General features: G+C 33.1%; 2 protein-coding genes across 2 annotated transcripts in view; both read left to right on the forward strand.

Moving 5' to 3' along the window:
* Positions 1-1544, forward strand: part of LOC125051873 — a 32542-nt gene extending 30998 nt beyond the window's left edge. The window contains exon 6 of the mRNA XM_047652479.1: positions 536-1544. Coding sequence (XP_047508435.1) covers positions 536-641 — 106 coding nt within the window. The 3' untranslated portion in view covers positions 642-1544. The remainder of the gene's footprint in view (positions 1-535) is intronic.
* Positions 1545-11777: 10233 nt separating this feature from the next.
* LOC125051547 (ecdysteroid-regulated 16 kDa protein-like) lies at positions 11778-15490 on the forward strand. Its single transcript, XM_047651940.1, has 4 exons — positions 11778-11947; positions 13568-13681; positions 14248-14366; positions 14766-15490. Exons 1-4 carry the CDS (start codon positions 11884-11886, stop codon positions 14904-14906), a joined length of 438 nt encoding a protein of 145 aa, XP_047507896.1. The 5' UTR covers positions 11778-11883; the 3' UTR covers positions 14907-15490.
* The last annotated feature ends 1884 nt before the right edge of the window (positions 15491-17374 follow it).

Below are 17374 nucleotides of genomic sequence, written 5' to 3' on the forward strand. Positions count from 1 at the left end.
GCGATACTTATTCGTTGGGCGAGGAAAGCACCAGCTCTGGGGTCACCCGTGCTAGCAACCCGTACCAGGCGCCAACTTAAATCTTTATTTAACGCCTGTGCACTTGAACCTCACACAAGAGTCTCTACTGCAAGACTTGTATTTGACGTTTTATTATTTTCTTGTATGTATATGTCACCGAAAAATTTTAAACACTGCTAGATTATAATCTATCTCGCGAGATTGTGAACTGTCGAAAGATTGTGAACCTCAACGTATTGCTTACAATTTAACGTGTTATTATTTGGTAGATTGTAATCTATCGAAGTGAAACCGTCAAATTACAATCTTAAAATTGTTAACTGTCCGAAGGATGTCCCTGATTGGTCGGCTTTATAGTAGACCGTAGTAGACACCCTCTGCCTTCTTTCAGATGAGTAGGGATGTCTATTGATTGAAATTCAATGACGTGGAATACGATACATGTATCTTATATTCCATAATAAACATATTTAATTTTATTTTTAAAGAAATCTAAAAATACCTTTGTATGTAGATCTTACAACCGCAGATCGGACTTGGAGGCGTATGGACCAGCCAGGAGCTACCCGGGCGCGAATCACCACGACCCGGGCCTGCTCTGGACAGGTCTTGGCCGGTAAACACCCCAAGCTCTACACCCCAACGGCACATATCCCAAAAACTGCTAAATTCCTCTCGAATATTGAACACTGCTTGTCTCACATGTGTTACTAATTCGAAAAACAATATTATGTGTAGTACTCGGCAAATAACTTGGAGGAGATGCAGTCGTTTCTTACTAAACCTACTAAGGATGCTAAAGTTTTTGCAAAAATTCTCGCCAAGTTACGTGCCGATATGTCTGTGTCTCTTTGCTGTGGAAAACTAATCGTTATTGTTGTACTATGTGTGTATATTTATATTATATAACCATTAAAATTAAATGCTAGCTAGGAAATCCTTTTTTACTTTTCATACATTCTATTTCCTTAATGTAATTTTAACTAGAAGTTCACATTAACTGTAATATCCGATCCATTAACTGATCAAAATTACTTAAATCGTAATTCGTTTGCCAACATATTTAGGGTTGTGTGTACCAGCTAAAATCTATATTATTATTAACCATACAACTTTCGTAAGATTTGACGTTTGATGAAACTTATAATTCTGTGTCGATTAGTCAGAATATGATAAATGCAATTTCATTATATTACAGGTCAAGCAATTAAATTGTTAAGAAATCTTTAAGGCACTCAATATAAGGAATGAATTTTTTCATTGTCTGATCTATGACCACACAATTATTGAAACCTGTTTAAATAATGCAATGACATTTAATGAAGAAAACATTACTGAACTTTAAACAACTCGTTAAATAACCTTTTCTTTGAACTTAAAAGAGAGTAATTTTGAAAAACAGTCCGTTGTTCAAATCTTCAATTAGCTGTACTGTTAATTAGAAAATGCTTTTCTAACTTAAATTTATAAAATAAGGAATTATACTTTAGACAATATTGATTCATTGATTATATAAACAAATATCAAAGATAATATAAATAAAAGGATAATTGCAAATAGCTACAGTTGGCAGTGATCTGGGTGACTCGCGAAACTGGTCAGCTGGTATTAACTCAAACTCAAAATAACTTTATTCATATAGGTAACCAAGTACACTTAAGAACGTCATCAGAAAAGATGTTAAATAATACATTTACTACCAGTTCGCAAGTCAAGGGCGTGCGGCAAAAAGAATTAGCAATAAACTTTCCACCACTCTTTTTAATTGCCAATTGTTTTGAGTCATACAAATTGTTTCAATTGGAGCAAATCAATTTCAAGGATTGGAATCATTTAAATAATCAACGTCAAATTTTTAAAAAGCTTTATTGATTAGTTTACGTTTATTCAGTGATAATTATTCTCTAATTTCGTTTGAGAGTTTGGTGTAAAAACGAATACAATTTCCATATAAGGAGTTGTTTAATTCTGGAGCATGGTTGGTTCTACGCTTAGATTATAAAATAGCTTGTTTGAAAGCCGAAATTTAATTACTAGATATAGCCACAAACTAAAGACATTATTCTTATGTACCTACTCAATATAATATTGATCTAATAGAAAAGGTTCTAAGGTAAATATGGTGAAAAATAATTCATCAAGAATTTCGTTAACTTTTAAGGTTGGTGTCATATTGTAAATATTGTTATTTTAAGATTGTCATATTTATAACCATTTGGCTTTTGAATAACTCAATGAAATTAAATAATCTGTCTGCGCTAAAATGTTTTATTTAAAGGAGATTCTATTACCTATTCTTAAATCGGGCTGGGTGGCTTCACTATTATATGATATGTAAAGAGAACAGTGTTAGCACACTTAGCCTTGAGGTCGTGACTTCACACCGTCGTGACATCTTTGTTCTAGATGCTTTCTTCGAATTACATACACAAGCTTATACCGAGATCGAATACATACAAGACGTAGAAGCTAGAGACAAATAAAATTTTCTTGTAAATAACAATCTTATATATAAAATTCTCGTGTCACAATGTTCGTTCCCATACTCCTCCGAAACGGCTCGACCGATTCTTATGAAATATTTTATGCATATTCAGTAAGTCTAAGGATCGGCTACTATCTATATCGGTGTCCACCCAAAAACTTTTATTTTATTTTTTTATGATACAACATACATACAACCCTTAATTTTCTTTTACCCTCAACGATCAACCCCTATTTTTTATTTGTTAGTTAAGAACTTATAACTTGAACTCTGAGGTTTATATTGAGAAAAATCACAGAAAAACCTAAAAAGTTTTCATTCCGGAAAACCGAACAGTCTCTGGGTTAGCAAAGCAAAATGTTACATGTTGGTATGTACTAAAAAGGTAGGCTAGGCATTAAGGAGAAACGAAGTACGCGAGCAATTACCTAAGTATCCAATTACATACCTATAGTCTACCACAAATCCACTGCTAATATCGGCCTTTAGCAAATGATTTTATAATAACCAGCTATTGTATGTAATTGGCACCATTTTTGTTATTTATAATACATTAGTGTTATCCTTGAACCACGAAAATCATGTCGTTAAGAACTGTTAATTGGTACTTGGTACTAGTGGAAATATGAGTAATAAAAAAAGTACGATCCAAGGAAAATTATTTGGGTTTGGATGGTTTATCAAAACTTAAAACATTGGAGATGCAGCAGTGTCTTACTCGGAAGTATTTATTTATCCGCTGTTTTAAAGAGCACGATAATTCTGTCGGTGACTATTAAGGTTGGAAATTCGTAGTGAATTTATCACCAGATCCAGTATTGCCTGATGCCTTTTGATGATATAGCTATCCCAATCATTTCTAGGCGTTGGGAGCTTAAATGGGTACCTACATTGGTATCTAATTGTGTAGTTCATGGAATAGAAGTAACGCCCGTACCGCGAATTTAGGGTTCATGGAATAGGCAAGTAGAATTACCTATTATAAGAGAAGTACGTAGATGGTGCCTACAGCCCCCTCCAATTTTATAATTAGCTGTGCTGTTTCACACACGGTTATTCGGGCGTATAACATAGCCTATTAGTCTGGACTCTAGAGTATCCCACACAATAATAATTTTTGGATTTGCATGTATCTTATTTATTTATAAAAGCTTGCTAACGCTCGGCACACTGATACATTGGTACAAGAAAAATAAAATACAAACTTTAATGTGTAAAGTGTGTTTAAAGTGTAAAGATTTAATTGAGGGTAAATTAAAATTATTTCACTCAGATAATTATTTAGTGTTTCAACTAAGCCGTCCAGAAAAATCACAATTCTCTTTACAATTTATTATGATAAATTATTTGTAGCTTTACAGGATAGGTGGTAAAAAAATGTAATCATGTCAATACCAAGAGAATAAAATTGACCATAACATAATATATACACATATATAACGCGTAAGGAGTTTGATGACATTAAACAAAATATGAAAACAATTTGTAGAGCAAAATAGCTAATATAGCGAATAATATTGATCCGTCAGTAGGAAGTTATAAAGACTCCCAAATGCTAATGTTAATAATGCCCAAACGGCATTTTTGATGTACCGAAAGAGTCAATTGACATTTCCTATTGCGTAAACTATTATCCTATATTGGTTATTGTCAGTAATTGGTCACACCCACAGCAATACCATTATTTAAGACCACAGATAAAGACAAATATTCCTTTTCTTGCACATATACTGTTGTATTTTGTTTGGTATATATATTTTTTATTTTACGAAATTTTCCTCGATCCTTACAATTCGATGACGATGTCTTAACTGTACAGGATCTTTTCGCTGCAAATTCGAATAATTTGAACCCATGAAGCACGCCCCACATAGCCGCGGGGCCCTCACAATAGAGACTTCGGAAAAAAATGTTTTAAATTCAGACTAGTACCTAAACACTAGTAAACAACTTTTCTTTTGATATATTTTTATGTTTGTTAAATGCTAAATTAAAAGAGCAGTGTTGGCCTAGCGGCTTCAGCGTGCGACTCTCATACCTGAGGTCGTAGGTTCGATCCCCGGCTGTACACCAATGGACTTTCTTTCTTTGTGCGCATTTAACATTTGCTCGAACGGTGAAGGAAAACATCGTGAGGAAACCGACATGTCTTAGACCCAAAATGTCGACGGCGTGTGTCAGGCACTGGAGACTGATCACCTACTTGCCTATTAGATTAAAAAAAATTATCATGAAACAGATTCAGAAATCTGAGGCCAATACCTAAAAAGGTTGTAGCGCCACTGTTTTTTTTTTAATGCTAAATTAATCTACTTGGTTTCACAATAAATTATTGAATGAAAAACTCGACTGAAAAAAATTGATCACTATATTTGGACAATTATTTTGGGCCTCCAATCCTTGTCTCGAGGCCTCCAGACCTCTAAATCCTGCCCTGACGTTTGCTACAAAATTATCTACTCGTTTCGTTTATTCGTCTATTATTTGCGAAAATAAAATATCCATTAGCATAAATATGAATAAGCTTTTTATTAGGTATAACGTTTAATTACTGTTATTTTATTTATATGGGTGTACGTTATTTATCTATAATACACTTTATAGAAATCCTATCCTCTCCATCTTGACATATAGCGATCCACAACAGAGCGCTTTTTAATGTACTTTTTGCCGCGCACCACCACTTTCTGGAACCAGCTGCCAGTAGTTGTATTTCCAAACTGGGGGCGTTTAAAAAAAGAACGTACCCTGAAAGGTCGGTAACACACCCGCTAGCAGGGTTGCAGGTGTCCATGGGTGGCGGTTAGCACTTTATTCAATGTGACTTGCCAGCTCGTTTGACTCGTATCCCTTAAAAAGAGAGGGAAGATCGGATTTTTCGTTCTTTTGTTTGTAATGGATAAACTACACAACCGATTGTTTTTTACCAAAATAAAGCTGCATTATCAGCAATAACATTACGCTATGATCGAAAAGGAGTATCAATTAAAAATATTGTAAATTTGGGGAAAACGATTTCCCTTTGAGAGCTTTCTTCGCAAATTTAAGATGTTGTCATTGGAGAATCGTAGAAAATTAATTGATGTATCGTTTGCAATTAAGATACTTAACAATTAAGTCGATTGCCCCAACCTTTTAACAAGATTTAAATGTCGTGTACCCTCTAGATACCCCAGGCATCATTCCATTTGTCCCTCCTTTCCGGAGAACGCGTTTTGGCCAATATTCAACGATGTCCAAATTGAGCATTCTGATATACGAGCTAGGTCTGGATATCCATAGTTGCTCTCCTCACACTTTAAAATCTATTTTCGTTTAGTTTTAACAATTTGTTTTGTTTAATTTCTTTGTATTATCTTGTCACATTAAATTGTATGTTTGTGCTCTATTCGATGTTAATCCAGATTATGATGAAGCTTTGGTGAGATATTTTCCGGTTTCTCAAACTACTAAAACCCATTTTCCAGATTCAAAAAACGTCTATTAATAATAAAAAATTTTTTTTAATAATCTCTGGTCAGACGAAGGTACAAGAGGCCTTTGTAATTAAGATACAATCTATGAAGGTGGACGTAATCCTAAGAAAACAAACCATCTTTATTACAGCGTAAGCATCTTACAGTTAGAACGGAAGGGTGACAATGATTTACTGCTTTTAATTTATTCAGAGAATCATAAGTCCATATTATGGCTATTATTTATTTATTAAAGTTTACCACATCGTACATAATACTATATTTACGATAATTGTACAAACTCTTTTATTTCAAATGGCAATTGAGGCAAACATAAATGTAACAAAAAAAATTAAAAATATATACCTACGATAAAATAAAAAAAATTTAAGCAGAAAAAAAAATACCATCAAAACAGCAGATTAGCTACGAGATAGGCATTTAACAATGCTTTCGATGCGTTGCGAATTCAACCGTATTCAACATGACTGCGCATCAGAGCGTTATACAAATAATTGGGTTAGTTACAGAATTGTCCTAAATTTTATATTAGTGGGTTAGCTCAGAGTATATTAAATCATAAAATTAAAATGGGCACACACAGTAACGCTACGCTTGAAATGTAAGAGCAATTCAGCTACCCCACTATTACTGCCAGCATGCGGTTGGGGCTTCCCCGCACGCGCTTAACCACAGATACAGCTCGCTTGCGCAATTTAGCGTAAAAACAGTCGCGTGGACAACAAAGCATTATAGATGCTCTGCTATAGCGAGGTTGCCCGATGAACGCAATATTGAACTAAACACAAAGGGCATTGTGTATTTTATTGTATAGCAAGGCCACAATGCAGTCATAAAATGATGTATATACTAAAAAGAGTGATCTTTACCTCTTGCGAACACCGTGCAAACAGCCGAATGACCATATCATCTCTAACACATTCCTGCGATTTCGCTCAACGTCAGCTTCGTCTTAAAGCACGATATGAATTGATTTCGTGTATGCTATCTTGTACTATGTCAAAATATAAAAACACGTTCATTCTATGTCATGTAGAGCAAAGTGTTTTTTGCGATAAAAAGGAGTTCTTGCCAGTTCTCGTCCGTTCTACACTTTTGATTCGAAATCTGAAGAGGTTTGAATTTTTTGACGTAGTTATTAACTTTAAGAGAGAACAAATTACTATTTCAATTATAATAGCGAAGGCCAAGGTTTTTTGGGATACCATGGGCCAGTCTGTTGCACAAATCCCCGTTATCAAAGACGTTGCACCTACTGCTGTGTTCGACACTATCGACATGCTTATATGTTCCCAGAGTGAATTCAATATTGTGTATATTATGTGTTTAATATTATATACTTTATCATAACTTTTCTATAATAATATTACATATGTCAAATATATTCTGAATAGAACTAAAACTAAAAACCTTAAAAAGTATAATATAATAACTAAATATATACTTTATTATATTTCATTTTATTTTTTCTCGACATTATCGTTTTGGCATAGTCTGTAAGGTTAATGTCTGTATTTTTGTAAAAAATAAATAAATAATTTACGACTTTAATTCCCAATAATCAAACACAAATGCGTGGTCTTCCTAAAGAGCTTATATTTTTATGTTAACACGTTAAGTTTATGACTGCCTTGGCCAATGTTAATAGTCAGCCAAGATAATGCGGCTAAATATTATTAAGTCCAAAAATAGAGCATGAAATAGAAACTAAAAGAAAAATATTCTAATTAACGCTTTGATTTATTTAATTTTTGATTTTTTGCACGGTTAAACGTTTGAACAATTTTACCAAATTAAATTAAATAAATACAGAGTAATAATTATTAAACAAGCACTGCTTTGAAATGCGATTCACTACGCACCAATCTCTTTGTGTGCAAATTAAATTACGTTTGAAACGAAAAAATATCGAGATTACATTTTGTCTTGATCGTTCGTCTGCAACCGTAGAGATACTTCAATACAGATAAAACATACATAAAAAAATTAAAACCCTTTTTAAGAAAGCTTTTTAAATTTATTTTGGTCTTTTGAATTTATTAAACGAACCTGCATGACGCCAATAAAAGCAAGTCATCGCAGCCCATGGACAGCCACTTTAGTGGGTGTGTTGCCGGCCTTTGAGGGCGGAGTATGCTCTCTTTCGAAGCAGTTGGAGTTCTCAGCGAAGACCCCCACCGGGAGTCGATGTCACAATTATTCGCTAGTTCGCAAAATATTTCTTTTTTCGTATTCTATTTCAAATTATTATGTCAGTAAAAATTGTAAATTAATTTTCTTTACAATATTGTATTATAATTAATGATATGATTACATTTGCGATTTGTTTTGTGGAAAATAAAAAATAGATTTTACTCAGAAAATAATCCAATGAAGGAACGAAAAGTGGGAAAATGTTGACTTTGCCGGACGGAAAACAAGTTAAAATTGCATTGAATCGTACTCTGCTAACACGTGATAATGCGTAGGAGTGTAAAAGTTGTATTCTAAGAAACATAGCTTTATCTCGACGACGTAATTTATTAAGCCGCGGATATTATAATTAAACCTCTCATTTACAGAGCATCGTGTCACGCTATGTAAGCATTTATACATTTTACAATCCAAAACAGTAGGATGACGCACGGCTGTCGTTTATATATAATTCATTTAATGTTATTTATACATAACACTTCGTTACATTTTTGTGTAACTTGAATTAATTGTATTACTTCATAAAATCATAAATTATGTTCAGTTGTTACACGAAATTCATTGAGTGTTAGGCCGCCGGGTCAACTAGTAGTGAAATGTATTAAATTACCGTGCTATGCTTCGTTTCCTAAATTTTGTTTGTATACTATATTTAAGTATGCTTATGTTTATTTATTTATTTATTTATTTATTTATTTAATAACAGCACAATGGCCAAACTTAGACTAAAAAACACAATAAACAATACAATAAAATACAATTAAGATTTACAACACAGGGTCTATTAGAATAAAGGTCAACGTACGTCCTCATCATCGTAACCTTCTTTTGATGGATTTAAAACAGAGATTCCCATTTAGTAATGCAGATCTAAAATCTGTATTCGAATTAATCACATATATTTTTTTTTGTGTTCAAGTTTCCTTATTGTTAAATTAAATTACAATTATTAATTATAAAACTGTTCCTTGCGGTGTAATATATTGATTAGAGAGAACTTAAAATTCATCGGAGCTCATAACAATACGCTCATTCGAAAACTATATTGAAAAAACTTGACACATAACTCTTCTACATAAACATTTTTTAACCATATCCTATCCTGTTACGTGACTTATGTATTGTATTTATTATTCCTTTGTTTTGCAATTCATGAATTCGTTAGATTAGCTTTTAAGTTTTTAGTTTATTTAATTTTTTTTATTATTTTAGATTTAAGTTGGTGATTCTATAAGTTTTTTATAAGATTTGGTTATGACTTCTTACTTCTTACAATTTACCCATCATATTTCATTTTTTAGTTTTTAACCTTACTAGGGTTGTCTGAAAGAGATCTCTTAGCGATAAGGCCGCCCGTTGCATCTTTTTAACAACATATATGTATTATGTTATTTGTTTTTCTATAAATGTAACGACATATAGATAAAATAACTGTTCCGATCTGGGCGAATCCTTTAGGGTCTCAGTTCACTTTCTCTTGTCCACTAGCTCCATCTCTATCTTAATTTAAAACTCTACTCTACAAGCATTACTTGTCCACATCATATCAAAAAATTATCGTGATTCACGTCCTCATTGTCTGCATATGTCTTAATTGCTTTGTTTGTTCCATTCTTTATGTGTAAGTAATTGCATATCTTGTGTTTACGTCATTTAATTTAACTTTTCCTTAGTTGCCTGGAAAAGCGGCCGTCACTGCCAGGTGGGCACTTGAATATTTAATTAAATTATTTTAATTGTACCTACTATACAACAAAAAAAAAACAACAAAAAATTAAGTAGCACAATGTACACTTATGAACGTCAATAAAGAAATATATATTAAATGCTTCTAATTTTACATAAATTCTCAAATCAAGGGCGTAGAACGGACAAGAAGAACTGGCAATATACTCGCCAATCTTGTTAATCGCCAAGTTTTTTGTTTAACACAATGTTTGTAAGGAGCTGCAACCATTATACCATGTTCCAAATGGCATATTTAATTAATTCATAGTTAATTAATAATAATAAAAAATAAAGATTTGTCCTCCATCAGCAGTAGGCTTGGTGAAATAGGAGCACTTACATTCTCGTGGGAACAACACGCAAATACATAGTCGAAAAAACTAACATCACCGCATACACGAATTCAAGTCCGACCAGTCACCACTACTCCACTATCAGTAACCAGATAGGAATCACGGATATTAAGCAGACATTGAATCTATGAAGCTATTGTTATCATTCTTCTGTTTGTGTTGACTAGTATCAAGTATGGCCCATAACAATTCTCGAATTTTGCTTAATCAGTGCAACTGATTGTTTGAGAACTACGTCGTAATAGGGGTTTTATTTGATGAAGTCATCAAGGTTATATTAGTCAGTGTCAATGAATGTTTCATTCTGAGATATCAATATTGGTGAGCGAAGTTATTGGACAGTACCTCATATGTGACGGTTTCTGCCCTGCGATTCTGTAACTCACTTCACGAACTCACACAGCGGTTTTCGCATCGGCGGTCGCTCTCAAATCAGTCGTGAAGCAGTCATTTTATGATTTGGCATTCTGATAAACAATAAACTACAAGCTCCCACCTTTTCAGAATGCCAAATCATAAAATGACTGCTTCACGACAGATTTGAGAGCACACGCTCAGTGAAGTGAGTTACAGAATCGCAGGGCTGCTGTCCTACCTCAGGAATTTCATCACACGACAAAAGTATTAAATAGCTTATCAGAGTTTTCTAAAGTAGCCGAAATCAGTTTATATTTACAATAATTTGTTCACAATAACGAGACTAATCGATAATGCGCAACGTGTGCGCACAATTTTCCTGAAACATTTGCACTATTGTGCGCTTCCGGTCTCCTCAAAGACTATTCAATTTATTACACAGTGGTGGCAATGATGATGAGAACAAATATACGTTTTTACTTGTATATTGGCTATAAATATAGAGAGATAAAAAGGCCATGTGTAGTTAAAAGGCCGGCAACCTGCATTCGAGCCCTCTAGCAATGTCTATGGGCAGCAGTAGCACTTAGCATCAGATGAGCATCCTGCTTTGTTGTCTCCTGTTATATTATATAAATCGCTAACCACACATTTTATAAAGTAACTAGCTAACCCAGCAAATGTCGTTTTGCCATGAATATTATTTCTAGGATACATTTTTTTAGTTCACTAAAAATAACTATCTATTATGATAAAAATAGGGGTTGATCCTATAGGGGTGACAATGAAGGGTTGTATGTATTTTTGTATGTTGTATTATAAAAAAATAAAAAGTTTTGTCTCAAAAATTTAGGGGTGGGACCACAATTTAGGGCGATGAAAAATAGATGTTGTCCAATTCTCAGACTTACTGAATATGCAAAAAAATTTCATAAGAATCGGTCGAGCCGTTTCGGAGGAGTATGGGAACGAACATTGTGACACGAGAATTTTAAATATATAGAGACTATAAAATGAAACGTCTTATCAATATTGTTAGTTTAAATGACTTGATTTATTCATCATTTACGAATTTATTTATAAATCTCGTCCCAAAAGGTACAGTTTACAAACAATTTATGTTAAATTTTAATGAACTGATACAAAAAAATTATATTCTTTGACCGGCGCGGACGCATAAAGAAGCATAAGGTCGTGAGCCCATCCTATCGTCAGTGTGAACGCGCGAGTCGAACTATTCGTTAGCGCGCGAATTTCCAAAGATTTAAAAATGTTTTATTTTTTCGTCGCTTTGTTAGTGGCCAGTGCACAGGCTAAGTTTTATTCGGATTGTGGTAAGTAAAGAGGTTTTAGTTCTTTTCTAAATGGCTACGAACACAATTTATAATTGGCGTAAAAGCATCGACGATTAGTTTAACATAAAATTGTATTCTAGAGGCATTATTGCATATTATAACAATGCGGTACCTGTTATGCGACACCCACATTGCCAAAAGGCTCGCAAGTGCGTTGCCGGTCTTTCAAGAATTGGTACGCTCTTGAAGGAATAGTCGAAATGGTTTGGAAATACTTCAGTGGCTAGCTGGTTTCACAATTGTTAGAGATTGTGAGAGTGTGGAACGACGGACGTCGACGCCCGATGGTGAAACTCATCTGTAGGTGAGGATCCGAACATCTTCTCTGAACACTCTTCATGGTAAATGCGGTAGAAGATGCAGACAAACCCCACATCTCTACGCAACCCCAAGGAATCAAGCCACTCAGAAAGTGACTGGAATTCAAATAGCTATTCGTTAAATACGGTCAAGTAGAACGAGCTGGTTCTGGGCAGATTTCCTCCGGAGAGATGAGAACAGTACTCCATGTCGGGCCGAATTTGCGCTTTATAGACTTGCAAACGTTGCCCCGGAGTGAAGTACAGTACGGGATCCCACGATGCTAAATGAGGATTTACTCGAGCGTCATAGAGACCTATTGGGTTGCGAAGCTTAGGTAATTATAAGAAAAAAATGTTATGTAAAAAAAACTTTCCATCGGTGGGGGGAGCGGCTATAGACTTTCAAAAATGTAAAAAAAGCTGTGCCATGGAAATACTCGAGCGCTTCAGATATTGATAGCATCCATTTCCTATGTATTTTTAATAATGTACGTATGTTAATCTGATTGTGGTCGTACGTAAGGGTTGAAAATGCAAAAAAAAAAAAACGAGCGCGTCGGATTTTCTAGGGGGGTGTTAAGTGAACCTAAAAAAGCTCTCATCTAATAATCTGACGATTTGGATGTGACGCAAACTCACGGTCATTATTAGAATGTGAAAAATAATCGCCATTTTGACATACATCTCAAGGGCGTCAGATTAAGATATATATGGTTCATCTTTATCTCCTAGATGTGCTATCTCATAATCTGACGATCATCTGGAGGGATTCGCCTAATCTGACAATTAAAAAAAAATTAAATCATTGAACTTAATTGATTAATAAGCTCTGAAAATAGCAAAAAGTGTATGTTGTTGAAGTAGAACTTGTATTTATTAGATAATAATGTAAAAAAAATGCTTAAAAAGAATAAAAAATAAAAATTTACTGGAAGAACCGGTACCTAATTTACCTCGACGATATTCTAAAATATTTAAAAAAAAATCTAATGTTTATAATGTAAATTTTATTTAAATTTACAATATATCATGAAATGATCTGCATATATAAACAGACGTTTTTAATTCTCTGTTGAGTGAACTGACAAAAGGTCTGTTTCACTTCAGTTCCTGTAAAAAAAAATTAGTATTTTTTTAATATATTATAATGTATGTAGTTGTTTAATTCTATGTGACATAAATGTAACTAGGTGCCACATTGGAGTAATCTGTAATGGTAGATTATTGTGTTAAAAATTAAAATTAAATAAACCTTAAGAATTACACCAAGAACCTAATGTTTTTTTTTCTATTTTAGGCTCGAAATTAACTACTGTCCATGATGTGGGTGTCAGTGGCTGTTCCAGGGATGCAAAGTCATGCATACTTAAGAGAAACAGCAATGTCACAATCAACATTGACTTTACCCCTTGTATGTATCAAGAACAGGTCCATGAAAAATTTAATTAATCATATTGTTTTTATTAAATCTATCATTCATTCCATTTGTCCCTAGTTTCCGAAAAACGCGTTTTAGTAAACCTCCTTAAAAAGTCACCTTGGACCTAAAAAGTATGGTATTTAATGAGCAGCGTTGGCCTAGTGGCTTCAGTCTCTCATACCTGAGGTCGTAGGTTCGATCCCCGGCTGTGCACAAATGGACTTTCTTTCTATGTGCACATTTTAATTTGCTCGAACGGTGAAGGAAAACATCGTGAGGAAACCGATATGTCTTAGACCCAAAAAGTCGACGGCGTGTGTCAGGCACTGGAGGCTGATCATCTACTTGCCTATTAGATTTAAAAATTATCATGAAACAGATTCCGAAATCTGAGGCAAAGACCTAAAGAGGTTTTAGCGCCACTGATTTATTTCATTTTTTATTTAATGTAATCTACCTACAGACCGCGCACAGGATTCCAGAAGCTAATAAGAAAAAGACAAATAATACTTTATATTTTTGTATGTTTACGAATAGATTTACCATACATTTTACAGCTAAAGCGGTTACTTCGATTGAGACAGTAGTACATGGGGTCATCATGAATTTGCCGGTTCCATTCCCGATTTCACAGCCGGACGCTTGTAAGGGCAACGGTCTGACTTGCCCGCTTAAGGTAGGCAAATTTCGTGGCTTAGTGTTGTCTAAAGTATAATCAAGATATACAAGAGAATATACTTATAAAACTTGGTAAAAAGCGTTTGTTTGAAACAATTATTTATTCAAGATAAACCTATCCCGTTTCACATACTTTGCAGCAAGTCTAATTTATATAATTATAAAATATTCATACCGTAAAATACAGTGGGTTTTTTAAACTTAAAAATCAGGATGAGTATACTTATAAAGAAACAATAGCCTAAGAGTAAAGACGAAATTAACGAAACGCATTAGAAATCGGAGATATGTAAGCGCCTGCCAAATTATGTGTGCAATGTGGATGCTGTTAATAAAAAGTACAAACATACGCTATTTTATAATACTTAATAAACAAATCATTATATATATGTTCTAGGCGGGTGAAAAGCAAGCATACAAAACAACATTGGCAGTACTCAAAGCATACCCAAAAGTTAGCGTTATAGTGAAATGGGAACTGAAGACTGATGATGGAGAGGACATAGTCTGCGTTATGATACCTGCACAGATAAAATAGAAAGTCTAACAACAGATATAAAGATATAAATAATACAATATTTTGTGATAATTATTTTTAGAACATAAGATGAATAATGATTAAGTGTGTGCGGCTTTTTTATAATGTAGTCTATGAATGTGATGATTCCAATAAATTATATTGTACGCACTGTATCAGTGTGTAGTGGCATTAACAGAAAACACTTATAATAAGCATCTTAGGATAAAAGCACGGTATTAGCAGTGCCGTGTCAGTAAACTGATAACACCCGAAAATTGGAATAAAATTACTTAATTTTGGTCTGAATTTTAAAGCAACTTTAATTTTTTGTACCGTAAGAAATTTGTCTCAAATTTTTATCAGGCGTTTCTTTATGAATGTTATACTAGATTCATTAATATTCTATGCAACAACTATTTGCTTTATATTATAATTAAGTGTGTTTTTGCATTTTAGAAAGGTATTTGTGATTATATAGTTAGTTTACCTAGTTTTTAGACGATAATCATTAATTTTCAGCAAAACGTTTTAAATTTGTAAAGGTATTGCCGTGTCCAAAGTCGTAACATAGCTTTTAAATAAATATTTGTAATTATTATGAACTCGTGTTTTGAAAATATATATAAATATTTTTTTTCATAATAAGAGAAAACGTCTGTTGACTAGCTTCGAAATCTCGTCACACCTTAATAAGGTGTGACCAACTATTTTTGTTCAAAAATTGTGAAAAAAAAAGAAGAAAAAACGATTAAAACTTTATTTTTTTAAAACATGTTTTCTTCGGAGTGGATGTTATTGCTAAATGAGGATGTTCGTCTAATAATGTAGCCACATCCGAACAACTTTCATTTTGCATATTAAATTTGACTGTTAAGACGGCAGATAATGTTTTTACAGAAAGTTCTTCGACTTCGAACATACTACAAAATACCCTACATACTACAACAGCAGCATTAGTGCTTGGACAACATAAGGAAAGTTCTATTAAAACTTTTAAATTTTCATGTGGGATATGTTTTATAGTCCATTGAAAACACATTTTTGACTATATCTCCTAAACTATCCATCGTCAAAAAAAAAAAAATACAAAGACAAATTTTGTAGCAAATTGCTTTGCTTACAATTATGTATGTGTAACTTTTTATCTTAAAGCCAAAATTCAAAAGTTATAAGTAAAAAATTTCCTTTTTTTCTTAATTACTTTTTTCTTTTGATTTTATCAAAAAAATATGTCAGAACAATTTTGTAGGTGATCGCTTTCTGATGATTTTTCTCTATAATTTATTTAAACTTCGTTAGTTGGAAACGCTGTTACATTGGTTCGTCAATGCTCATGACAAGCCGGTCAAAACAAAATGTTTACTTTACATTTATGATATCTCGTTTATTTTAAACAAATTTTTGTTCAATTCCAATAATTTAACTTATTTATTACTGACTCTTTTCCATACTACAGAACTTAAAAGAATTACTGTTAGTATAATTTCTAAGGGGAGTGTTCGTTTTCGAGAATGTTTAGCAGGAAAATTGAAGCTAATTCTAATAACAAATAATAATATTGGATACTAGCGAAGCGTTGATATATGTTCTTCGAGACTATATAAAGTCAGTAAAAATCTTACTGAAATCAATTATATTTATTTATAACTTACATAAATCTTACTGTATCTACTTAAAACATATTGTGTTAGGTATTCAAGTAGATCTATAACACTTGAAAAGTGAACCTATTGAGATTAAACGTTCAATATTGATTCTGAAGGCTCGTCAATACGCAATCAAGAAATCTAGAAATCCATTATTAAATATTGATATTCATCTCGTACTTACACGTTCAATAAATAACATGATACATGAGTGTTATTGGCGAAACACAGTAAATACTTAACGTGTTACGAGCGCCTTAGACAGCCCTCATATATGTCAAGGTTTCTGCTGTCTAAAATCAATCTGGAACTGTTTCGTAAAAACACCTTTTATATTACAATTAAAGTTTACAATAAATTACGAAAATAATAAAAAGATCTTCCGACTAGTGTCTTTAAAAAGCGACTTAGTGTATTACTTTTGGAAAAAAATTACTATTCAATAAATAATTATTTGAGACACTGTAATTGATATAAATTTAAGTATGATATGTACGATACAGATAATATAAGAATTGACTTTGACTAATAATGTTAAATTCCTTAAGACAAATATGCGCGCCATTGTGTGTGGCAGAATATGCGAACGATTTACGATTGTACCACCTTTACCATTTTTGTGCCATATTCTTGCAATAAATAAATAAATTATTATTAGGAATTGCAGCACACGACAAGAGTATGAAATAGCTTAGAAGAGTTTTAAAATTCTTAAGTACCTAGCCAAAATTAGTTTATATTTACAATAATTTGTTCGCAATAACGAGACTAATCGGTAATGCGCAACGTGTGCGCACAATTTTCCTGAAACATTTGCACTCACTCTTATATTGTGCGCTT

Source organism: Pieris napi, chromosome 8 (genome assembly GCF_905475465.1).
Source record: "Pieris napi chromosome 8, ilPieNapi1.2, whole genome shotgun sequence".
NCBI lineage: Eukaryota > Metazoa > Arthropoda > Insecta > Lepidoptera > Pieridae > Pieris > Pieris napi.